General features: G+C 33.9%; 1 protein-coding gene across 1 annotated transcript in view; it reads left to right on the plus strand.

The window, feature by feature from the left end:
- The window catches only part of LOC129799648 (octopamine receptor Oamb), a 187,434-nt gene that overhangs the window by 116,943 nt on the left and 42,903 nt on the right, over positions 1-27,588 (plus strand). The window contains exon 5 of the mRNA XM_055843724.1: positions 14,101-14,344. Coding sequence (XP_055699699.1) covers positions 14,101-14,344 — 244 coding nt within the window. The remainder of the gene's footprint in view (positions 1-14,100; positions 14,345-27,588) is intronic.

The raw sequence follows: 27,588 nt of genomic DNA on the forward strand, positions 1-27,588 counted from the left end.
CACAGTGACACAAATTTTATTTTTATGGAAAACTCAATTGTTTTCCTATATCCGCATTACCCTCGATGTATTGCCTATACCCAAGGGTGAAACATGAGCTAAGAAAGATTTTCTAAAAAATCACTGTGTGCGTGGAAAATCACCTCAAATTCGCATCTATCGAAAATGTTTACATGTGCCCCAGTCTCCCATAGTTGTTCAATCCGCTTTTTTCCAGTAAGGTAAAGTGCCTTCAAGTCGACCGGTTCCTCAAATCGACCGGTAGAATTATTTATTCAATTTATTTATATTTGCACTAATATTTATCGTATGATCTAACATTAATAGGTCAATTATTCCTTAAAAAAATACGAATCATTGACAATTTTATTGAAATTCACCATCAAACATTCAAATATTGAAAACCGGTCGAGTCGAGGAACCGGTCGACTCGAGGGTAATTTACCTTATATCAGCGTTCTGAAACTTAAACTGTAAAAGATATCAACTTCCGGTCTTCAGTGACCGCCAATAAAAAAAAAAAACTATCTCCGAAGGCTTTTCCCCTCACCCTCCCGACTCCTCCCCCAAAACCATGTTTCTTGCGTTATTTAACCAAAAAAATTATGTAGTCTAGGCGAAAATTTCGTCCATATATACTGATAGCCTTAAAATTCGCCATTTTGAATTTTTAAAGGTCAAAGTTGAACCACTTTGTAGGTCTTATTTTTAACCGATTTGCTTAAATTGGATTTTTTGAAAGGGTATTGAAATTTCGAACTCGACTGCATTGGTCTTCATCGGTAATGAATTGGTCAAATAATCATGATTGATTTACTCACAAAAACACATAAAAGATCGAAATAACACAGAATTTTCCCAAAGCTTTCGGCTCGGACTCCAAGTCTTCCTCAGCGGTAAAATCTTTAGATAATATTTCTCAAGAAAATATGTTCTATAATATTTAACTTACATCATGCTTAAAGTATGTGTTAATAAGAACAAAAGCCTTAAGAACTATTTTCTTATAACTATACTTTCTAGGTGTGCTACAAGTCCTTCTTATAAACTTTTTTTCAGTACAATATTTTCACGTAAAAATATTAATTATTTTTTTTAATGAAAATCAAAGTAGACCGATTTTATCGATTTGCTCAATATTTTCCAGGGGGGTGACATTATCTCTGAAAAATGCGACCAGTTTTAGTGTAAAGTTTTTCCTGTTTTCGTACACATTTCACGAGATATCTTCAAAACTACATAGGTTGCCAAATTGGCGTTTTCGGTTGCCCCTTCGTCATTAAAAGGGCTTTTATTTTGTAATAGTATTTTTTGCTAATTCATTCTACAATGACAGAAAACAGCTAATAAACTCAAAAGTTTTTTCGGCACGCTAGAAACATTTGGAAAACATAGGAATTATCATGCCCCTGATATTTTCTAGAGCTTTCTGTTATTTTTTCTACAATTATTACTTCTTAATTTCCAAATCAAACCGAAAAATTGATTAATTACACTGTGATTTCTCTATTAAAATAGAAGAGCGCAATAAGTGCATTATGGGAGAATGCTAAAAACTGCTATAAGATTCTACTATCTGCTCTGCAGAGAGTCTTATAGAAGAATTTTAGATTTTCAGTACACTAACAATTCTTTCCACGAGAAAAATATTATGATTTCTTCAAACAAAATCAAATTAATTCACTTCTATCAGTTTGGACCACTATTTTCTTTTATTTTTTGTCCTTTAGTAGCACTTGCACCTTTTCAGCTCATAAAAATACCATGGGAGAGTCCAAGAAGTACTGACAAAGAATGTGAGGCATTGTGAGTGAATTATTGAGTGAATTTGTCTGAAAAATAGTTTGCAATCCAAACGCTGCATGCAAAATGTCAACAACTTCCCCTGATTTCCTCATTTCCCCTTAAATTTGACTTGGTTCTATTAAAGACTTGTAGCATGCTCATAACAGTCTTAAGAATTTACAAATAAGCGTAAAACGAGACGAAGTTTGGAGGCATTTTTTCATATACCGATTGGATATTAATGAAGAAAAAGAAGACGCACTCAGCAGATTATTTACAAGGACAATATGTTTGTTTGTATCTCTGCAATGGCGGTAATGGTGAACTTATAAATGCCTAAACATGATAAATTACATAAAAAAATTATTCATTACATAAAATGGAATTACATAAATATGTATAAAAGCGATAAAAAATTTTTATTCTTTTAATTAATTTGATTATGACCTTATAACAGGTTCATATCTGTTTATAATATTAAATTCAGAGTATTGTAAAAGCATTCTCTCAGAAAATATATAGATGTTTTATAAGGTAGTCTCATAGAACTCTTCAGCTTCCTTTCACAGTAATGCTTATAGAGTCACTTAGGCCTCTTAGTGGTGCGCCACTTTTATATAAAAAGGTCTCAACAACTATTTTAGGTATTTTACAAGTGTTAAATGAGCAAATCGTTTTTTAGACTTTCTTATAAGCCGTGATTTGGGAATTCTATAAGACTATGTTGAGAAAAAATAGTTTCTTGAGGGCATTCACTAAGAATAATTGATTTATTCTTCTCGATATCATATTCCTCTATGCTCTTCTATACAAACCAACTTATTTCCCAAGATTTTTACAATATTTTCTACTATATATTTTTTCAGGGTAGGTCTTAAGTGAAGGCTTGAATTGCATCCTATATGAGGCGCTCAGAGCAAAAAAACTCTAAGTCATATGCATTTCCCTATTAAAATAGCGTTTTTTTGCTCTGAGCTCCTCATATATCGTGCTTTATCTTTAAAAAGCTCACATAGCAAATACCTCTTACCTTACCTTACCGGGATCAATGAAGAACACAGTTTTGCGTTCCTAGTGGGATCAAAAAATAATGCTGCTCATTTATGCAAATTTATTCAAAGATTCTTTCGCAATTTCAGTGGTATTCAAGTGATACTTTTAATATAATACGAATGATGCAGCGCTGCATTTTGTGTAGGGAATAGTGGAGAAGTAATATAAAACAAATTGCAAACCGATATGTTTTTATTGCTCTTTCTTGTGTATTTTAATTATATTCAGATTTTTTTTTAAAGTAACCCCGTCTTTTCCCGACGGTCATCAGGTCCCATTGCTAGTTTCATCTACAAATATTTGTTCCTCATCACGGATTTATATAATATTACATTTCTTCAAAATTTTACTTCGTTGTGAAATCAGGGAGATTAAGTCTTTTTTTTCACTTGAAGTCTCAAGAGGTTATTGCTAAAAAGTCTAGTACTATACATTCCTGGAACATAAACGAATAAAAAGCAACAAAATATAGTCCCAAATATTTCTTTTTATAAACAGTATATCCCGTAGGAGTATTTAAAAATAACTTTCAAGCACTTGAAAAGATCTCTAAGAAACGGAGCAGCAATTCTAGATACATTTTGAAAAGCTCTTTCCCTATTAATATCATTGTTGCTGAAAATATTTGGCCAGCATTTAAAGTCTGCTGAAGAAAGTGAATGAGTGGGTGGGAAAATAGAAGGAAACACTACAAACAAGATATTATTTTTAGATAGCCACAGCACCATAAATAAAACCTATTGAAACACTTGAATGACTTTGTAACCTTGATTTAAAACCAGTGCTGAATAAAAGCTCGAGTATGGTCTTCAAAAGAGAGCCCTAAGTATCTTCTTCACGAATATACGAGTGCTTCAGAAAGTAAAAAATTCATTTAAATGAATCTTCTGAAAATTCTCATGCATATAATTCTTTTTTCTTCCCCGTTAGAAATATCGTTTTAATTTCATTAATTAGGTAATAAAATTATGAAAATATGAATTCTTTTCCACTCTGGTTAGACGCTACAATTTTTCTGCTTTAAAACTCTTTAAAGAAATTGTCTATCACTCGGTTTTACGTTCATTCTGAAAAAATATTTTATTATCTTTTGATCAGCAGTGCTTACGCTGATGAACGCGTTACTAGACTCATCTATGAAGAGGTTCGTTCCATTCGCTTACAGTTCAGTCCACTGAAGTTAATTAATCATTTGAGAGCATTCTGGTACTCTTTAGTCTCATATATCTCCCTACAGCTTGTTTGCAACCAAATGAAAGCTTTATCAAACTCATCATGGACGATATTTCACAGAATGATATAGGACAGAACAATGTGAACTCTATAAAAAAATCCCTTTCTAATTACATTTTGAATCCAATATTGAGAATTTCTGCAAAATGTTCAGCAAAGGTCGAAGCAGCAAATTACTATTGACTGGAAGAACATAAAAAACCCCACTCATTTTGATAATTTTCAATCTTATGAAGAAATTTTCAAGAGGATGACCAATTTACATTGAATTAATTAATTAAACAACTATTTATTTTGATGTACCGCACCTCGTTGAGTATTTTTACTGCTCGAACTCCACAGACAGACAGTATTATTATAATAACTCGATTTTGAGTTAGAGGAAAGTGCCCATGCTTGATAATAACTATTTTTTTCCTACGTTAATCAATAATTGTGACTCATAGCAATATATTCTAATAGCTGCTCCTAAGACTCACATTTTCTAAAAAAAAATTAGGATCCTAGCGCTTTTTCCCTAGTTTCGGGAAGCAAAAATCAAAAACAGGTCCAAAACTGTAATTTCGATACATGATATTTCATAAGTATTTCTTAATTAATGTCACTTTTCAGGAAAACTGCTATCATAGGCACATAGAGGATTCATTAATATTAATATTTATGTAAAAATACTTTTACTTGGTGACACTGTTTTTGAGGGTGGTGACAAATTCATAAATTCTATCTGTGTCCATCCTATATTTTAAGAAAGGTCCATGAATGATAAATTAAGTGTGGCTACTCTATCATTAGATGTGATTCTTTCATAATTACATCTATTGTAATCCTCCAATTTTATCGACAATTGACATAATCTTCAACCCTGTTGCCTGAATTTTAAAGTTGCAGAATGACATTTTCATGGACTCAAAATGAAAAAATGGTTTTCGCTAGCGCCCTAATGTCATAAAAACATGGCTTAGAAAAATTAGATAAAAGTGATTTTAAAACTAATAACCAGTCATATAAACGATTTAAGCAGATAGATTAGAGTTCCGTCTAAATAGTGATGTGCATTTTTTTTGTATTCGGTGAAATTCTTGCAGTGAAAATGGGCCTCCGAATTGTCGAATCAATTATTATACAGGAAGGCCTCAGACCCAACTTGTATAAAAATCGCCACTGAATTTCCATTTTCTTCTTGAGGAAAATCTAAGGTTTTTCAGGAACTATTTGAGGTGGGATTATGAACCTAATAAGTGAGACATTTTTTTATCATAGTGGAAGAATCGCTTCGGTTTGTGTGGTAATCAGAAAATAATCACAAACCTTGAAAATCATTTTACAGTATAAAGCATGGGAACTTTCCCCTATATATATTTCGAAACCTTACGTCCTAAGGGAGGAGAGGTTTGCTAGAATATTGTGAATCTAAAGTTTCGGGCTTTTGGCATCACTCCTCTGTCCGTCTGTCCTTCCGACTGTCGCTAGTCTAATGCCGAAAATAGACACAGGCTGATCCTAGAGAATACTTAGCTCAAAAAATTTGGCGGTAAAGGATCAGCCCAAACTATCATACACTGAGGATTTAGGACTAAGGATTAGCGTCTTTAGAGTAAATTTCTATTAAATGTGCACACTTTGATCGCTTGAAGACTTCTTAAGTGGAATGTCAAGGATTTTTTCGTACAGAAAAGAGCACTCTGACCTTCCCATTACTCCAATCTTAACGCATTTTAAGATTTTGCGACATTGCGTACCATTACTCTTCTTCTTCTTCTATTTTATGTAAGGCTGTCGGACTCACTCGGGTCCATATAGCCAGTATTATTACTCTCCATGTTTTTTCACCCAATTGACATTTCGAAAAGTATCCAAAAACACCCAAACCGAAGCTTTTTATTATCAGCACTGGCGCTGATGTCGCCTAATCCCCGTAATTTCACTGGACCTCATGAATTTAGAAGATCAGCCTGATCCTCCAAATTATGGGCTGATCCGTGAGTGTATCGATACCAATCCTCATTTTTCGGGCTGATCCCTAAGTCGATCCCTGTGTCTATTTTCGGCTTAAGGGCCAGACGGTTAGTGATCGAGACTTGGGACCTATTCTTATACGGGCTTCAGACCTAAGGCTTAGCCATATGGCTTAGCTGCTCTAATTTCTTATCAATCACCATGTTTTGGAAAAAAAAATAACTTAGAATTGAATTATTAAAGATAAATGACATATTAGGTTCTCAAAAAGCAATAAAATTGGTTGCTCTTTAGGATTTTGAGACCTTCGGGAACTGGGCTAAACCTCTAGTCTGAAGACCACTTTAGGCCAACTTTTTCATATGGAGCTACCTGAAGCCAACTCACAAATTGATCTCAAAACTCAGTTTAAATTTCATAGAACGAAAAAGTATTTAGACAGAAATCGAATATCATCAACTTTATCTCACGGTTACTATGTGTTGGTATGCCACGGTATCTTGCGGAGCTTGTGGTGGCTGGATCATCAACTAGGGCTTCGTGTCTCCGTGTGCCCAGTTCAGGTTGTCGCATTCTCCGCGACTCCCTATTTGTTGAGGGAATCGTTCTTTGGAATAATTTACCTCGCGAGCGGAAGAGGGAGCTTATCCTTAGATTTGTTGGTGCCGCGCGCTCCTCGTGCCCCACATGAGCCTTTTTTTCTTCTTCTGCTTTTTTTTTTTTTTTTTTTTTTTTTTTTTTCTAAATTTAAAACTTCTTAAATTTTATGAAGCTAAGCTAATTGTATAGAGGACAGATTGTCCTATTCTTTATCAATAAATTGAATTGAATTGAATTGAATATATTTATCCCTCTTTCCAAGGAGTAGAGTCCCGTACAAAAAAGGATACCTTAATTTTGGCATACATCGTGTACCGGTCACGAGTGCAGAAAAATTACCGTACGAATCTGTATGTGAATGTAAGAAAATGGTTTCAACTTTAAAGGCCACCCGGCGGGGTATATAGTTTGGGACCTTCGGGGGACCATGCCTTAGGTCTGAAGCCCGTATAACATCTAAGCCACGAGTTCGAGCACTTCGCAAATTCTGGGACGCTTTGTCGCCATGTACATTTTCCTTTCAGAAATATCAACACTAATTAACTAAAACGCATTTACACCCTTTTAAGGGTAAAATGTTTATAAAAAGGGTAACTTTAACCCATAATACACCTAAAAAGCATAATATTTACACCGATTTCGGATCAATGCAGGGTAAAATTAACATTTCCGGAATGTTATTTTAACTTTTTTGGATTTCTCTCAGTGTGGAAAAGCAAAATTTCTATCTAAAGAGGAGGAAAGTAATCTTTAGAAAAGTTGTACATGAGAAAAGTTTCCTGTAAGCTCGTGATAAAAATTAAATATCCGTTTTGACAAATTTCGCCTCATTCCATCCTAATGCCTGAAAATAACCTCTTCGAGTTTCAAATAACTATCCGAAAACTACATCCTATCGAATGGTATTAGTATGTATTTTAGTGATTTTAGTCAATAGGGAGCTTTTTGAAAGTGTTTATCAGAGCGGATATCGATCAAATTTGAAGTATATCGCATTAATGGTTATTCTCTTCTTGCATCATCCCTTATTAAGTTGTACTATTTTGTTCATATCATATGCTTCATTATTTGGAACCAACTGCGTTTTGAGTTTTGAAGCATTATCGGAAAAATGTGTACCCATCTGTGGATGATAATTCATTCAAATTGTACCATAAACATTGCTACGTGAAGCATTTTATTGGAATATACAGACAATAGGCTTTTAAGCTCATCCGGCTTTAAAAACTAACAAAATTTTTCCACAGGGTATAAAGTGGATTGTTATTGATGCTGGCATGCCAAAATAGGGGAACGTGGGGTAATGCATGAATGACTTTCGAAAATATTAAAAATTTTGGAATAGTTAATCAATGGGGAATGTGTATTTTTTTAATGAAATTGCCAATACTCAGGAGAATCTTCATAAACGATTGTCAAATGAGTCATGAAAAAACACTTTAGCTACTTGAAATCAGATATTGAGAGCTTTTTTTTCCAAATTTTTTGCAACAAAAGTCAACCCGATGGGTTGAATCAATAAATTGCAGGGTTGTTTGGAGATTCAGAAATGAGGGAGGTAACATTGGGAATATAGTTTCAAATGTGCCAAGACTGAATTGAAATGAATTCGATGTTCAAACACAATAAGAAAGCAATCTTCTTCCGCACAATTTATTTCAGCAATGTGTTCCGCCACTCTTGTCCTTTTCACCTTCTGGCTTTTCACCCAAGACTTGGTGAAAATTTTCTTGCCCAGGATAGAGCTTTTTTGTTCAGTACAATTGTTGGAGGGTGTAACTTTTACTATTCACACCAATTTGATTGAATTCGTGATTTTATTTACCGTCCTTTTATGTGCACCATTCCATCTTGGCATTTTGATTTACCGGAGAATGATTTCAGGATGGGAAAAGAAATACTTGTACAGGTGGCGAAAGCACACTGGCACAAAAATTGTCACTGTGAAAATGAACGATGTTATTTGCAGTGAATTTACTCTGTCGATGTTTTCGTTTATATTCTTGCACAAATAAAATACTCTGGAGCAGCAACAGTTCTATACCCAAATAAATACAGTGTGAAATTGAATGGCTTGGAAAATGCACTTACTTTCCTCATGGGAATAAGCATCACGCTCCAATAGCTCATCCTCATAAATAAAATATTAAATTCACGTCACTTTTTATTCGCACCAGAAAAGTTGACGAGTGCGATATTTACTATTCTGTACGCGATGGGCAACCAAATCCAAAAGGTGCTTTTCATCTTTCTCACAGCAAATGAATTCATGTATTCATGATATGTAATTTACAGTACACTAAACCTCATTTCCGATAAACACACCCACACAACTCCCCAATGAGTATCCCTGCCTGTTGAAGAGGATGATCGCAAAAAGCTCTTATGATGGGAAAGCGCGTGTCGAGAATAGGGTCTGTCCAGGCAACACATGACGAATACAAAATATTGTGCATAGAATGAAGAACACTTTGATGGTCGTCCCTTTTATATCACAACGATTCATTTCCATCCACACCACATTTTCCACCTTCTCACGCGCACTCGGCCATGTGCTTTTATTGTCTTTAGCTTAGAGGCTTTACTCTGCCAAGCATCAACACTTGTTTCTCTTTAGATTTACGATGGCTTTCCACCAAAATTCTCTGAATGTATCAAATGGAACGTTCTATTTAATCTTCTCACAGTAAAGGGCCGATGAAGAGTGAATGAGAATTTGCGAAACGCTCAAAATGTTATGCTTTGAAATTTGATTTCAATTAACGTCTTTGGTTCGAATTTAGTAATCCCGTTGCACAAAATCAGCGTCTAGAATCTAGCACTGTGAGAAATCCGAAAAAGTTAAAATAACATTCCGGAAATGTTAATTTTACCCTGCAGTATTGATCCGAAATCGGTGTAAATATTATCCTTTTTAGGTGTATTAGGGGTTAAAGGTACCCTTTTTCATGTTAATTTTACCCTTAATAAGGTGTAAAATTAACATTAAAAAATGTTGATATATTTTTACACCTAAAAACCCAAGAAACAATTTTTTCTTAATGTAGTCTTGTAGAATTCCCTAAGTAAGGCGTTATAGAACCAAAAATCTTTTTATTTGCTTATAACGCTCTTAATTCCATCACTGAGAATACTATAAGTAAAGTTGCGCACTCTTAAGGATCTTAAGAGCTTCTATAGGAATTGCAACAGAAAATTCTGACTAAGTCTTTTAAAAGTGCACTAAAAGACTTGTCTAATACTTGGTTCTATAAGGCAGCTATTTTGCTTCTTGGGAAGTGTTAAATTTCTGAGGAAAAAATGTTAATCGCACCCTCTTTTTTTCTCAGTGTTACGACTAGTACGAGAAAATGCATAAATTACCCATTAAATTTGAGCATTTAAAAATTCTATTTTCCTTGCTCAGTGTTTTGAACATTTTGAACGTGTATGGGAAAATGAGGCAAAGTGACTCAGTCCAATATTTTTACATGTCTCTTTTGTCAATATCTGAAGCAGGGGGAAGTAAGGCTACTTTGAGCTGTGGAGCTACATTGTTATACGATTTTTCGCATATTTCTAATGGAAACTGGGTTTAAACATGATGTAATTTGGATAGATAAAATAATTGTGGATCTAAATAAAATAATTGTAAGGCCCAGCTTCATTTAGAAATAGGCAAAAAAGTCGTATAACAATCTAGTCTCACAGCTCAAACTAGCCCCACCTCCCCCTACAATTCCTTGAGCTTTTTAAAAAGGGATAGCATAGCATCCCAGGCTTTGCGAAGTGCTCGAACTCGTAATTTAGATGCTATCTCTCAAAATTACTTTCGCATCATTTACCGTTTACCGGTTCTCAACCGATTTAAACCGGTTTGTAAATTACTCAAAATATCCCACAAAATAATTTTAAAAGTAATAAAATTGATTAATTTCAGCTAAGAATTACTTATGGGTTCGCAATCGGTTTAATACCGGTTCACAACCGATTTGAACCGATCTATAAATCACTCAAAACATTCCTCAAAATAAATTAGAATTAATATAATTGAATTTCGAATAACAATTAGTTATCGATTATGAACCAGTTCATTACACTAGTTCAAAATCGATTAGAACCGATTTAGTTTTGTCGGAAATTCCAAAAGCCTTTCTTCTTTGACCTTGAAAAACCATTATTAGGAATGATTCAACGATATTTTCACACATGGTCAATTGTCCGCTTGGGTAATCTCTAAAACATATCCAAAAATTAAAAAAAATCGCACGATGAGTTTTTAAGCAATCCCAGAAAAATGGTTTTGGAGGGGAAGGGGAGGGGCAGAATGAGAGGTATGTTAACCCTCTAACGGTGTTTTCTTTAATACGCGAAAAAAGTTCTAAAACAATGTTTTCTAGGATAATTATGATCCAATAAAATCGAAAAAACTATCCATTCTTCATTATCTCTTTTAGTTTAAGCGCTAGTTGAGAAAATATAAAAATTTTTTGAAACTCTTTTTGCTTCTAAAATTCACATTTTTAGTTTTTTCAAATTTTTTAAATAAAATATACAAAGTAGAATGACATATCTTTCAGTAAAAAATTAATTTATTTTAGTCAGATAGCTTTAAATCGGTATTTTGCTTGAAATTGGAAATGAGTTTTTTTGCAGAAATATTTTTTGTTGCTTTTTCTCTGACCTGTCACACAAAACTGGGAATAGCAACAAAAGGAAGAGTCAAAATGAGTTCAAACTTTCAAGAGATGTTTATACGACTATTACCGAAGACACTATAGCACTTTTAAATAAATAAAACCTTTATTGTCGCTGTAAATGTGATTTTTGTGAAGACCGCCTGGAGGCGGTCTTACCCGTTAGAGGGTTAACGATCCTTGGGTCGATTCATGTCCCAAGCGAGTTAAGTCCCAAGTCGCTATTTCTAACCGCTTGGCCTCTAGAGCTGGCGATAGCCGGACGGACAGATGGACAGACGAACAGACGTACAAACGGACAAACAACGTGACGACATTTCTGAGAAATCATCTGAAACGCGAAGATTTGTTGAGAAAAGTGGTCTCCGGGGGGTGGAAGGTGGAAATTTTGGGGGGTCGAAAAAATCGAGGAATTATATATACTGCTCTCCCCGTGGAGTTCGAGCTGTAAAAATCTAAAGTTATGTTGCACGAAACTGACCCATTCTCTTCTATTGTGTAGCAGTTTGCAACTAATTTCCAACTGTTCACAAAGTAGGGGAAAGTGGGGGTAGGGAAAAGTGCCCATGCTTGATACCATTGGAAGCTTCATAATGACTAAATTTTTCCTATGTTTCTCAATAAACGTGACTCGGCAATATATTTTAAAAACTGCTCACTTTCCCATGGTTTCTAAAATTTCGTTGCGATGAGTCACATATATATTGTGAAACATAGAAAATTTAGTCATTACGAAGCTTCCAATGGTATCAAGCATGGGCACTTTCCCGTACTTTTGAATTCAGTCACCTTTTAAAAAGGACTTTATTTTTAAATGAAAGTAAACCCTACCATGATATAATTCAGCCTCATGAACCTATTGTGAAGCTACATTGTCCCAAAATCTTTTTAAAAATATAGAAGAAAAAGATAAAATTTCAAAGGTGCCGTACTTCTCCCTATTTCAAAGGTGCCTCAATTTAAAGGTTCTCACTAATTTAGAAATGCACAAAGCATTATAGGAAAAGAACATTGATTTTTATAAAATCGTTCTAACATTTTTGCTTGAAAGGGCAACACGAAATACATTACAAATTTTTTTAAAAAATCCAATTCTTTTAATAATCTGGTTTTAAACAGGTAACGTGTTTAAAAAGCTAAAGTTTTATTCGCGATTAGTTTGCTTTGGGTTTTGGCTATCTATAGTACAATTTCTGTAAATTTATTTATTGTTCGAAAAATACGTATTTTTGAAAGTAATGCATATGTGAAAGTACCCCAGTCTCTACAGAATTTTCATCAAAATTTCCGTACATTGTCTAGTATTTCCATTCTTTCAAAATACTACTTTCACTTGTGTTAACGTGCGAAAGAATTATTTTATCGAAAGGATTTGAGATTATAGAGAATAATAATTTCTTATGGTTTCTGAGACCCAGTAGAGGAGACTGGGGCAAAAAGTCACAAATTGAAAATTTGAAAATTCAATATCGTCCAAGATAAAAGAGATAGGGGCTTAAATTTTTTTCCATAAATGGCCTCCATAGACCTTCCTCAAAGTCGTAAGTTTCTTAGAATTCGAACAAGGAATTCAAAAAATAAGAAATATTGAAAGTTTTAGCCCTATTTTTGAAATATTTTCCTTGCAGAAGATATCAATTTTGACCTAGTTGTTTTCCAAAATTGATGCACTGGTAAATATAATATTAACTAAATGATTTGAACTCTTTGAATACGAAACCACTATCCATTTTAGAATTTTACAAAGATTCTTTTCTCCATAAATCCTTCTATTAAAAATGACCACTTGGGGTAAAAAGTAACAAAAGGTATGGAGCAAAAAGTAACAAAGACCGAAGCAATTTCTGATGTCTCACGGCGAGAAGAAACATAATTTCCGCGTCTCGCCATTTTTTGTTTGCATTGGTCAAACGATTAGCAGTCTCTTGTGTGTGTTTTTTTTCTAAAATAGCTTGAAAAGCTCTTTTCTCGTTCAGATAGAGAAAACTGTGTTTTAAAAAGGTGTAGGGGAATTAATTTACTATGAAAATATGTCATCTAGCTATTTTTTTTTTAATTTGTGAAAGCCCGTAATAAAGCAAATCAAAGTGAGATAATATCCCATGCCTGATACTATTTGCCCCAGCATTTTTGAGAATGGTCACAAAATTACCTTTTAGAAAACAGCTCGATAAATGTATTTCCTTACAAAATAGAGGAAAATTACTTTTACAAAGCTGTAGAGCAGTAAATTTCCTATAAAACTGCACCAATTAGAAATTTCTGGGGCACTAGGGTAGCTTGTAAAAAAATAAAATATCCGTTTTATGACTTTTTGCCCCAGTCTTCCCTAATCTTTATTCTACTCTAAAATTTATGGCTGATTATTGGATAAAATCTTAAGTGACTAAGACCTCTACACACTAGAGGAATTTATGTCCATATTGAAGAATTTTTCTTACACAATCGTAGGTAATATGCTTCAATATGGACATAAATTTCTCTAGTGTGTAGAGACCACAACACATTCAGAACATTCAGAACATTCAAAAATAAGCAATGAATAAATTGCAAACTCTGACTTTCTGGAAGCTTTACTGGAAATGTACTGATATTATACTTCAAGACCACACAAAGATGGTTTTGAATTTGCAAACGCAAGAAAGTTTTACAGAGATCTATGCAATTCGAAGTTAAATTTACCATGACGTCTAATGTTAAAGTTCTGGGATATTCCTCGCTATTTGAAATTGCAAATCACATGCAGTCTGACCAACTACCGCTTTGTAATTGAGTGGTTTTCTTTCTCTTCTGACAGCTTCCTGCAGATCTCACCTATCGAGTGGGAAACTATACCTTGATATCCGTGACACCACCTCCGGAGCCTCCACCCCCTTGTCCCTGGACGTGCGAGTTGACCAATGATGCTGGTTATGTGGTATACTCAGCTCTGGGTTCGTTCTACATTCCCATGTTCGTGATGCTCTTCTTCTACTGGCGAATCTACCGAGCCGCAGTTCGGACAACCAGAGCCATCAATCAAGGTTTCAAAACGACTAAGGGTGAGTGATTCTTCTATATTTTTTTTAAGCATCTCTGCAAAATAACACGCACAGACACTCACATCTTGAAACTTCTATCAAAAGCACAAATGTGATTTTTATCAAACCACAATTCACAAACTTTCACAGACAAAAGTTACATCCTTGCCAAAGTTCTTTACAAAAGTTAAATTTCTGTAGGAGAATTATTAGAGATGCAAGTCTGTGTCTCTTGACTTGGAATGCAGTCAAGAGTTTTCAAACGCAGGACTTCGTAGGTTAGTGGACATTTTAGGGATTTTGCGAACAAAGTGTAGTTTGAGTTTGACAAAGAATATCAAATAGAACTTAGTATATCCTACATCCCTTGATCCATAAAAGAGGCTTCAGAATAAATATAGATAGAAAACTTTATAGTACATGATAATCAACATCAATCTCCATGTAAATAATTCCGAAGTACATATACGAAAAGTATTTTTTTATCTTCAGTATAGTAAACTTTTGAAATAGAACCCGTAGTGTATTTCAGAACATTTAATTGGATCTAAAGGTAAACATATACTCCATCAACCCCATCAACAGTATCGAGAGCAAAAGTTGACTGAATATAAATTCTAAGGAATTCATCCTTGTCTTGAATATTTTAAAAACAATTTCACCATTCAGGGAGGGATCTTTTGTGTCAGCAGAATGAAAGGCAAACCATGGAGAGAGAAAATCTCTGTGCGCGAGTAATAAGGAAAAAAAGAATAAAAAAAATGAAAATAAAGAGGATTCGTTGTAGGTTGAAAATAGGAAAGTCTCTCGCTTATTTTCTGGTGAGACAGAAAGTGCATTCAAGGGCTCATCAAAATGCTCTTGGGTGCATTGAAGGGTAAAATTTTGCAGAGGAAATGCATGAAATGTTTACTTTTACCCCATCAACGAGAGTCACTTGTGCCAATTGAAATGAATATGGAAAAGTTCGATAGCACAGAAATACGATATAGTCAAGGTTTACTCTGTAGAAGTAGCTCCACACTTAAATTAAATATGGACATATTAAGAGTGTTTTTTTATGGAATTTCGTATTAGTTCAACTTGAACTACTAGTATCACTCTATTAGTGATCTTTAGCCTAATGATTTTTTGTTTGAAATAATATGGTACAAGTCAATAAAGAGTTAAATAAATCACAATATTTTTAAAAAATGTGTCATAAGAACAAAATAATGAATAAATATTCGGTATCTATCGTTTGAATATTGCGTCTTAAGTTGTCTACACATTTGTGAATAATTTAAATCAATGTTTACAAACAATATTGCATAATTAATTTAAAAAAGTCGCTCATTGGATTATTTAAATAAATATGCTTAGGGTGAAAGGAACGTCTATTGACACTTTAACAACTCGTGTCAGCACCTATTGACACCCTACTCTGTACCATTTAGGATATGAAATTTGAACATCTCTCTTTATAGTAAGAGATATATTACAGAAAAAACGTTATATTATTTATATTTTACTAGATACATTAAATAATTTTCAACATTTTGACAAAAGTGTCAATAGGGGTTCCCTGTCGAACAGACGTTCCTCCGACCCTAACTTCAATTCCTTTTTCGATGTATTATATTTTGATCTTTAGTTATTTGTGCGTATTCAGTTGATTTTCAGACAAAAATTATTTCTCGGTTCATTACTGGTTTGACCCGATTAGAACCAGTTCAGACTTATATGAAATTCCAAGACCTTTCTAACGAAATCAAATATCACTTCATTTTGTTGAGAAATGCACTATCTAGAGCCTTTCTAATCTTTGACCTTGAAAAACTGGTACAGTAGGCTATCTCAAATTCGGGCATTTGGGACCGAAATGTCACCCGAAATAGAGAGAAATTCGGGCATCAAATTGTTTGAAATTCAACGATTTTTTTATTCACCTGCATAGACATATTGAGTTTATACTCATATTTATGGTAAATTTCATAAAAATCCCTTAATAATGCAAGATCACAACATAATTAAGACACACCATTGCACATTTGACCATATTTACTTCATTTGATGATCATAATCAAACTTGAAAAATGACAACACACTTTTTTCAAATGTAACTGCTGCCCCAAATTAAAAAGTAGCCCGGTCTTAAAAGAGCCGAATTAGCGAGAGTTTATTGTATTAGGTTTGTTTCAAGGTATGAAAAATATCGTACAACGTCACAAAAAACATGATTTAAGAGAAAGGGGATAAGTGGGGGGGGTGTAGCGTAAGTTAATGACACGAAGGACGACTTATCGGAGGGGGACCCTTGACATTCTTAAGTTTCTATCTCTTACCGTTTGGACTGTAGAAGTAGTATCATAGAAACGGATGTATGGACAGTCAAACAAACGGACTGAGCGTGACATCATCTCTCAGAAATCGTCGGAAACGCGAAAATATGTTGAGAAAAGTGGCCTCCGGTAAGTGGAAAATGGAAATTTTGGGAGCTGAAAAAATCGAATGTTGTATACTGCTCTCTCTGTGGAGTTCGAGCAGTAAAAATTTAATATTTTAGTCATAAGGTAAAGTGATATAAGTTGGACATAGTGTTACAAGTTGGACAATTCGCCGGTACAAGTTGGACATGACTTTTTCTTGATAAATACAGTACAAAATTTGTTTTTCAGCACAAGGAACCAAATTATAAAACTAAAGCATTAAAAATATATAAATGAAAATGGAGTACTAAATTTATCAAGAAAAAAACTCTGTCCAAATTGCACCATTGATTGTCCAAATTGTACCACTTTACCCTAGTCACCCTAGTACAATTAAATTCAGCTTAAGTTTAGCTGCATCAGGGTTTTAGAAAATTATTGTAATGTCTCCTTTAAGGGAGACTGGGGCAAAATTTGTCAAAACGCATATTTAATTCTTTCACGAGCTCTGAGAAAACTTAAACGTTTTATAATGAGCATATTCTTATAGGAAATTTACTGCTCTACAATATTGCAGAAGACTATTTTCCTCTATCTCGAAAGAAATGTGATTTTCAAATCATTTTCTAAAAGTCGATTTTGTGGAGATTCTCAAAATTGCTGGGGCTAATTTTGTCAGTCTTCGGATAATTTGTGATGTTTTACTCGCGGAAACGTTAAAAATATCAAAGAGACATTTTATAGGAAATTTATTCCTCTACAACTTTGTTGAAGATAATTTTTCTCTATCTTAACGAGAAATGTGCTTAAATTGAGCTAATCAGTATTGATATTTTCTGTATGCCAAATATTCCAAAAATAGGGCTTAACATTTCATTATTCCTTATTTTACACAATCCCTCCTCGATTCTTTTGAAACTTTTTAAGTTTAAGAAGGTTCATGAAGGCTATCTATAATAAAAAGAGATGGGAAAGCGTCCCAGCTTTGCGGAATGCTCGAACTCACGAGATAGAGCTCACCGTGAATTAGCTTTTTGCATAATCTTTTGGAATAACTGATCTACTAGAGATCAAATTGATTCATAAATCACAAAAGCATTTCAAAATCAAAAAATCGGTACTTAACCGGTTCATTACCGATGAAGACCGATGCAGCCGGGTTCTAAATTGCAGTGCATTTCCAAAAAATCCAAATTTAACCAAATCGGTTGAAAAATGAGCCTTCCAAAGTGGTTGACCTTTGACCTTCAATAATTTAAAATGGCCAATGTTCCGATCATAAGTATGTTTGGGCGAAATGTTCGCCTGGACCAGCTCTAAAACATATCCGAAAATAATTGAAAAAGCTTAGGCCAATTTTGAGAAAAATCGAAAAAACTTTACTTTCAGGGAATATCAATTATTAAGGATATAAAATTATACAAAAATCGGTACTTAACCGGTTCATTACCGATGAAGACCGATGCAGCCGGATTCTACACTGCAGTACCTTTCCAAAAAAATTAAATTTAACAAAATTATGCACAAACCCAACAGGTATTGTGTATATGACATAACCTACATTTTGATGCTCTATGTCAAAAGATATAACTCGGATATTCCGTGTTAAAATTTGTATTTAATATCAAAGTCGATCAAAATTGATTTGTTAAAATTGTGAGTCACGAAAAATTAAAAAAATCATTTCAAATTTTTTATAATATATCATTAAATAATTAAATACATTTGACAATTATCTTGGAATGTTATTTAAAAACCAAAAAAAAATACATAAAGCTTTTAAATAAATAATGCTTTCCATTTGTTTGCGGAATCTTTGTTTTTTCCATTTTGTTTTTCCCAGTTTGTCTTTGGAATTTTTGTCTTCGGTAATTTTTGTTTTTTGGAAACTATGTCTTTGAAAATCTTGTCTTTCATATATTTTAAACCAGTATATTCTATTAAATAAAATAATGATATTATAATGGTGTTTTTTGAAGTTCTTAGTTTCATCCTTAAGGGCAAAGGATAAAAAAAAATTAACGAAGACAAAGATTCCAAAGACAAACTGGAAAAAACAAAAGTGTAAAAAACAAAATGGAAAAACGAAGATTCCCGATCCCGCTTTCCACTTGCCTTTTGGTACACAATTAACTGAGCATTAAAAATCTGATACCTAAATTTCCTCTTGCATTAATATGTCAACATTGTGCATAAAACATTAACAACATTGTCAGAGAACAAGTTTTTAAATACATTTCATTATTTTAATTAGATATAAATTCCAGAGTAGTATTTATTTTTACATCCCTCATGATAATAGAAAACTGCAATATTCGTCTTTATGCAATATCTTCTTTCTGATTCAGATCACAAACTTGAAATAATAATCTTTTATTTGCATCAAAATACATATTTCGACTTTATGTTTCCTAAGAAATATATTTTATATTCATACATTTCAAATTTGTGTATTCAGAAAATAGTAAATTGCTCTTAACATACAATAAAAATTTACATAAATTTCATAAATTTGAATTTTTACCATTTTATTTGTTTGTTTATGCTGTATGAAACTTGCTCTTTGGGATCTTTTGCTAAAACGTTAAATCAATAGTTCCTCTCAAAAACTTTTTCATCAATGTATCACAAGAGCAATGCAAAAAGTTTTCTTCCAATTTTAATATATTTACCTACTTTCAGTTTACAATTAACTTGTACCCAACTATATTACAAATAAACAACATGTCGTATGAAATTATGCAAAACAACTCGCAATACCCGGAACACGTGCAAAAAGTATGAAATTTTATAGGAAAACTTCTTATTTACTAATTAAATATTATCATAAGTCTGGAAAATCATTTAAATGTATTTGCAACAAACTAAATTCCGCAAGCCAAACGTACTAAAAAGACGAAATGAAAATGATGAGTCTGATAAAAAGGCTGAGATTTCATAAAATTTTGAAATAGGTCTTCCTTTTTGGACATATTCGTATATAATTACAACTATTCAGCAGTGGGCTCTACTCTTTTTGCCCTACAAACATCTGACTGATAAGATTGTTTGGTTTTAAAATTAACTCCCACGTACACACAACTGGATGGGGTGACCTATAGATAGAACACAAGTGTATGAGGACAAAACAAACGACCAGTAGGTTAAAATACCCAGTGACAAAGCAATTCACCTAATCCTCATCATGTAGGTACTCACCTGTCCGGGAAAGTGGAGAATGGTTGGGGATGGAGAATACGAAACGAAAAGAAAACTGCTGATGAGTGATTTTTTTTATACTCAAACGAGTTGTAGTGAATTGGTCTTGTGTCACCTTTAATGAAATAAAAGTGACTTTAATTGGACGGAACTTATTAAGAAAGTCGTGATTTCATTACTGAAAGAGCTAGATCGAGAATTACATTAGGAGCTTAAAGTAGTGCAATGAATGATAACACTTAGAAGAAAAACGGTCAATGAGAATAATCGAATTAATAGGGAAAAAGTAATTGTTTACAGGAATTCAGGAATAGCCGAATATTAAACCTTATTTTGCACCTTTGCAATTGAAGTGGCATTAACCCTTTAAGGACGATTGGAACACCGGTGTCCCATAAAGAAAATAATTTTTCCTGATTACCTAAAGTTATTTTTCTTAAGTTTGTATATAATTGTAAAGTAGAAGGTTAAAGAAATCTAGAATATTTTTGCAAGTCTCTAGCGTTTGCTATTCCGTAAGTTTTTAAGCTCAAAAATGGAGAATTTTTAAATTCTCAAATTCATAATTGATTTTATTTATTTTTTATACTACCAATTTTTTTAAGCAAAACCCTTTTTGTCAATAAAAACTACGATACTCTACGTAATATTTTTCATTAAAGTGAAAAATATTATTCATTAGTATTGTCAGAAAAATTACTTAAATTTTTGGGCTATTTTTGTCCCTATCGTTCATAGAGGCACAAAATACGCCGAATCAGACTCTGTTGGACTTTCCAAGGTTAGATGTAAGACTTATCATTGATTATGTTTCTCAGTTTAATTTTTATTGTTGATTTTCAGTCCGTAAAAAGTGTCTCGTCGTTAAAGGGTTAAATACTGGGAATTCTTACTATTCAATCCTACTTCATTTGCAATCGAGGTATAAGGTCTCTATCTCAGATGGGCAAAGAAAGAAAAGCTTTTCTCTTGTAAACCCTGATGGGGTTGACCTAAATGAAAGTACAAAATTATAGAGAGGAAGATTGAGAACTGAAATTGTCGCCCTTATTAGGTGAGATTCTTAACAATCTCACCTACTATAATCCTAACAAAATTTCATGTCGTCCGATCGACCTCAAACTTGGCCAAAATGTGTTTCGCCACTTCCTGATCACGAATATATATGTGGCTATTTTACGTTCCCGGCCGGCCGGCCGGCCGGCCGCTCTTTGGAGCTTAATAGCTCCTAAACTAAAAAAGATATCGACTTGCGGTTTTCGGCAAAGGTTATATATCGGGTGAAAATTGCAACTTGGTGCATTGACCCCCCACCCCCCACCCCTCCTTCCGCCATTTTGAAGACCCCCCTTTTTTTGTTTTCTCAATAGCTCCGCCCCTATGGCATCGAGCGGGCTCAAATTTTAGTATGTTATAGCTGGGCCTTAGAGCTTTCCATCAATACCAAACTTAAGGTCCCCCGACCCCCCTGACCCGAGCTATAAGGGTCCAAAAAAAATTTCTTAAAATGGCCATAACTCCGGTTCTAATTGTCAGAATTTAAAAAGTGAGGGCTTTTTGGAAAGCTCTCGTGAAATGCCACTTCCCCTTCTAACATCGCAAGTTCATAAAACCACCGCTAGGGGCGCTATTATTAAAAAGAAATTTTTTAAATCTTATAAGTTAAATAACTCAAAAATTCCATTGTGCATCGGGCTGAAATTTTAGTATGTTGTAGCCGTTGATTATACCTATCAAACAAAAAAAACCTTAAGTCGATCCATAACCCCTGACCCGAGCTATAAGGGGTCAAAGTTCGAACATTGACCGGCCTCTATCTCCGGTTCTAACTAACATAGCGACCTAAATTTTACCTTTTTGGTTTCGTCTCAATGAGCACTTTCAGATGGAAGTTCAAAAAGTCGCCACAGGTGGCGCTGTGATAGCGTCAAAATTCATCGAAATTCAAAGTATTTTTTCTCAAAAACGGCATTGTGCAAGTTAATGAAATTTTAGAGTGTTGTAGTCCAGTCTAGGACGTTTCCAAAATGGTGCGTATGCGCGCTGTGGTTTCAATAGAACCGGAGATATGAGGGATCAAAGTTCACGAAATTCAAAAAATCATATCTCCGGTTCTATGTGACCGATTTTGATGAATGAGGGCTTAAACGAAAGATCTCACCAAATACTACAACTTTCTAGAATATTTGAACTTCGTGGGACCAACACCAGGGGCGCCACAGTCGAAAAACCAATTTCAATATCACATAACCTCAATTATCTCGACTGTCGCTGAACCGATTTTGATGATTACTTCAACATAATTGTAGAGCACATTTGTCTCTACATTTCGTCCATACATCATTTTCCACTCAGACTACGCTATCACTCCGATTTTGCCGTTTAAGTGTGAAAAAATTGATTTTTCCCATAATAACGCTTTGAAATCACTCAGATGCCAATTTGACTGCCTCTACTCCACCAAGGCACTTAAAATAGGGGTTTAAATGGAAAGTCCCACAAAATACAACAATTCTTTGATATAGTTGAAGTTCAACAAATGACTACTTGGGGCACTCTGGATGAAAAAACAAGTTAAGAAACAAAAAACCTCGATTATCTTGGCTTCTGAGTAATCGATGAGATCATGTTCTATGGGAAAATTATAGAATACATTCTGATCTACATTTCACCCATATAACACTTTTCTGTCAGTTCATCCAAATCCTTGATATTTTGGTTTAAATACAAAATTTGTATAATTTCACGAATTTGATTCAAGATAACTGAATGGCGTCTCCCAACTTCAGCTCCAAATCGAATTTGCATGCACTCCGAGTTAGCTCACGTTAAGAATCTCACCTACATAAGCCGGTTAGGATTATCTGTCCCTTTCAACTTCCTGAGAATGAACTGTCCACGGCGACTGGTGCTCACTCACTGAAGTGCTTAGGGGTTGGGCGTGTCAAATGAATAAATGATTTGGATTGGTGGGACACAGCCATCAACAGGGTTGACATGTGTCGAATAGGCCGTACGCTACGCTCTATAAAGTAAAGTGTACTCGAGTCGACCGGTGCTCAATATTTGAATGTTTTAATGGTGAATTTCTATAAAATTATCACTGATTCGTATTTATTTATGGGATAATTGACCTTCTAATGTTAGATCATTGAGGAACAGGTCGACTTGAGGGCACTTTACCTTACTATGGTCTTTTTCTTTCATCCATCAAAAACAGTAAGGATTAAGGTGTATATCAAATTTCAAAATCAAAGTGCTACAAAAAAATTACCCCGTTGTACCATATGTCTAATAAAAAAATAAAAAAACACATAAAATAGTGATAAATTAGGATAAAATGGGGTAAATTAGAATGATGTCTAATTTGGAACTTTAAGATTTCTTAATAGTCTTAGATGGCATAAGGAAAAACAACGAAGAAATATTTTTGGATGCAAAGTCTTGTGCTTCTGCGTGGTTTTCTTCTCCTCTTTAAACATTTGAAACAGTTACAAAATCTTTACATTCCAAAATATACATGATTCCAAATTACCCCACAGTACACTACATATTGGTTAATATCTTTTATGCGTGAAAACTAATGGTGTTTTGAATGAGATTTTCCGACCTTTAGAATGGGAGGAAGAGCCTATAGGTTTTAGGCCAGCGACATTTAGAAGGATTGGACTTCTATTAAATCTTAACGATTTCTTTTGCCTTAAGATTTGAGCTCGTAAAGAAAGGGAAAACGGTTCATTCTCTGCTTCTTGAGGCGCATTTGGGGCCTTAGAGTCTGAAAGCCAAAGGGGCCTATTTATATGATACTGATCGATTTATTAAAATTTAGATAAAATTCGGAATATTTCTTATTTCAATTTTTGATCTTAGGAAGTTTTAGTCAATTTTAAAACGTGATTTGTCAAATTAATCTCTGTTTTTTTTTTATTTTTTTTTATATTTAAAATTTTTCATTTATTTCATTTATTTTCAAGTACTGCTTTTGAGCTAGAGCTCTTGAAAGCAAAAATTTAGACAGAGACATAGGTGTACATGTACAAGTACTTCAATGTTTGTGTGATAGCAGCCACCGCCGTCTTAGCGTTTATTAATTTGTAGAAACCATTATCAGGTGATAGAATTAGCAAGATTTCTTTAGATTATAGAAGTTTAATACTTTGTTTTGTTAAATTTACAATTTCAAAAATCTTTAAACAATATATGCCTAAAGTTCAAGGTGAATGCCTCTATCGGTCACTTTTTCTAGAAATCGCCATTCTGTATAATTCTCTTCCGAGTGATTGCCGTATTTCTGCGGCTGCTATTCATAATTTCTATCTCCAGGCTGGAACTTAGAAGCAATTAGGGGAATGTAGGCATAGTTCGCACAGAGTGAAACTTCAAACGCTTCAAACGATGCGAATTTTCTCTTTGTTTGCAAAGTGCTGCCCTACCATTTCTCATCCCGTTTCATGGGCCTAATAATGATCTATCTTATGGCTAAGAAATGACGAACGAGCTCTTTGCAAACAAGGAGAATATTTGCATGGTTTGAAGGTTCACTCTATGCGAATCATTCCAACATTCCCCTAATTTGTTTCTTGATTTCGAATTCATGTCATTCACTATTTTTATGTTTCTCTTTTTTTTAAATCTTTTATCAGAATTATAAGAGAGATGACTCTATTTTTGTGATTAAATAATGTAATAATAATAACAATAATATAACTTATTGACACGTTGTTAAAATACACGATACCTATTGAAGAGAGTGACGACATACATATTTAGATGGTTTAAATATTTTGACCGTATTTTCTTGTTTAATTATTGATGATTAAAATTGAGTAAATTTCGGCTGTAGTATGGCTACGACAACATCTTTTAGATCAGGAAAATTTTGAAAAATAAAAATTCGCATCCTCTCATTTCTCGCAAAATAACGTTTATTTTCGCACTTAACATTAAATTAAAGTATTTTAGTGTGCAACACTTTTAGGAATGTAAGGGATAAACTTTTAGTTCACGAAATTTTCGAAATCTTATATGTGTACCGAAGCCATTAGGCAGCATTTCAATGAATTAGTCAGTAGATAATTTTCTCATAGACTGGAAAATTGAGGGCTTACATAAATTAAATATTTATAACTTAATAACACAATATTGATAAATATATTATTATGTTTAAGGAAATTTCTACAGAAATTTGAGTTACTTTTTGAAAAAAAAGTTGAATATTTGGCTGCCCGAAAAAACGCGTGTTCCAAATTTAGTCAATATATTTAAAATTCAGACATATGCATTATCAGAATAAAAGAACTTATATTGATTTCTGATCCTTTTTCTTTCAATCTTAAGATAGGAAGAAATCAAATTTTTGATTTTTATTAAAATCACGCGTACAGAATTCGACAAAATCATCAATTTTCTCTTTGTTGATAAAGGAGGAGTTCTACAAAAATAAGAATTAGTGTAGTCCAGATTTAATCCTTTAACGACGAGACACTTTTTGCGGACCGAAAATCAACAATAAAAATTTAACCGATTAAACAAAATCAATGAAACATCTGAGAGTTTGATTTTTAAATGAGAATTTAAAAAATAGTCATTTTTAAGCTTAATTATTTACTATATAGCAAATAGCTGGAGATTTGTAAAAAATATCCTAGATTCACTCAACATTGTACTTTGCAATTACGTATAAACATAAGAAAAAAATAACTTTAGGTAGTCGGGAAAAATTATTTTCTTTATGGGACACCGGTATTCCAATCGTCCTTAAAGGGTTAAAGTAGTACTTAATCTAGGTTCAAAATGATACTTAACATAGGGTATTCTAATGTAAATTTCATACGAAAATGCGATTTCATATTCGAGACGAAAGCATATTATTTTTTTTTTTACATTTATCCAAGTTTTTTCCCCAAGTGTAGAATATTGTCAAATAAAGTAGGAGAGATTTAATTCCAACGATTTCACACGATTTACAAATTAGTAATCACAGCATCTTAAATCGATCCCTCAAGACTCACAGTAACTTCTTTAAGACCCTACTAAGCATTTCAAATTCCATCCTCATTCAATTTACTCAATTAAGCAAGAAGATTTTGCAGAACTTTCACAGTGTTGGCAGCTATAAAAGGTCAAATGTTAAATACACTTTATACAAACATCCTCGTATTTGGCGCTTTCTACTTCTCTGCAGAGAAGTGAAATGTAGCTAAATGCTAAAGGCCAGTCGTTATTAGAGTATACTCTACCCAACCTGTGCCCAACCTCTGGGTGGATTGGGTAATTTTTCACCAGGGAAAGTTTTTAACGAAAACGTCTGTGTGGTGAAAAATGTGGTTGGGGTTTGGATTTGAAAGAAATTTCGTAGACGATGTAGCTTATTGGGGTTAATTCTCACAACTTGTGCTACATTTTGTCACCATCACGCTTTATTCAAATTTCCGCCGAATTGATTCATTCTGCCAAAACGACTGTCGAATGTGACTGGAGGGGTATGGGTAGCCCTGACGTGAATGTTCAATTCTTTTCCACAGGGTGAAATTGTTCTGGTGAAAGATTGAGTGATGCCATCGGCCCTATTTGACCTATAAATAAATCCGATTCTGGGGAATTTGTGCCACCCAAATACACATACATATATAACGTTACCCCCGCGACGAAAAAGTCTCCATCATCATCGCATCACTCAATCTAGTTAAACAAGCATGCAGAAATAGCGATAAGTATCTTATCACGGCGCCACACTGAGTCCCTCGAGCAAGTGGATTCCGACAGGGAGTTCCTGCCGAGAGATATTTCGCACTTTTTCAATCGAAGTGACGCGACTTTTTTAAAATTAAATACAATACCTGTTAAGTTCAATACCTGCCTAACACAACAAGATAGAATGTAACTTATATTGTCTAATGTTCATATAGGGGAAATTGGGACAGTAGTAATAATAATATAATAATAATTCTGGCACAACATTCCATGAAGGAACAAGGCCTTCCCTCAAGAAGAATTCTAGACATGCATTATTATTTTTTCTTGTACGGGATGAGATTGTCAGTCCCATGCACGTAAAATCAAGTGCAGTGAAGCTCACTGGATGCAATCCGAACACCTTTAACGCCAGAAAAGGTCCTGGTGACCTAAAGGGGATTCGAACCCGGGACACTTGCATCATAGAGCGAGTGCTCTATCACTTGACCCATTGAGTGCCCAACACTCAGTAGTAAACATAGGGTAATTGTAAATACTTGTATTTATGTGAGTAGAGAAGGATTTCCATAGTATCCATGAGTTCGTATAGGTCCCCATTACTCAAGTCTAATATATCCTACCAGTATCCGTCAGTTCGTATGGGTCTGAAGTCTAATAGAATAGAATAGAATAGAATATTTATTTAATCACAAAATAGGGTTCATCCCTCTTACAATTGTGATAAAGAAAAAGAAGATTAAAATTGAAATAACAAAACAAAACAGAGTTAAAGAAAAAAACAACATGAGGTGAAAAAATATGAAAAAATAAGATCGAGAAGATGCTTCTTTAAGATTCACTCAGCCTGGACCCGAAAAAACTGACGGATGCCATCCGCGGACCTACGCTTGTCACTAGGAATTGCGTTGAAGAGCACAATGCCTTTTACAAACAGTGACCGGTACAGAAAATCACTCCTGACCT

This window comes from Phlebotomus papatasi, chromosome 1 (assembly GCF_024763615.1).
Source record: "Phlebotomus papatasi isolate M1 chromosome 1, Ppap_2.1, whole genome shotgun sequence".
Classification (NCBI taxonomy): Eukaryota; Metazoa; Arthropoda; class Insecta; order Diptera; family Psychodidae; genus Phlebotomus; species Phlebotomus papatasi.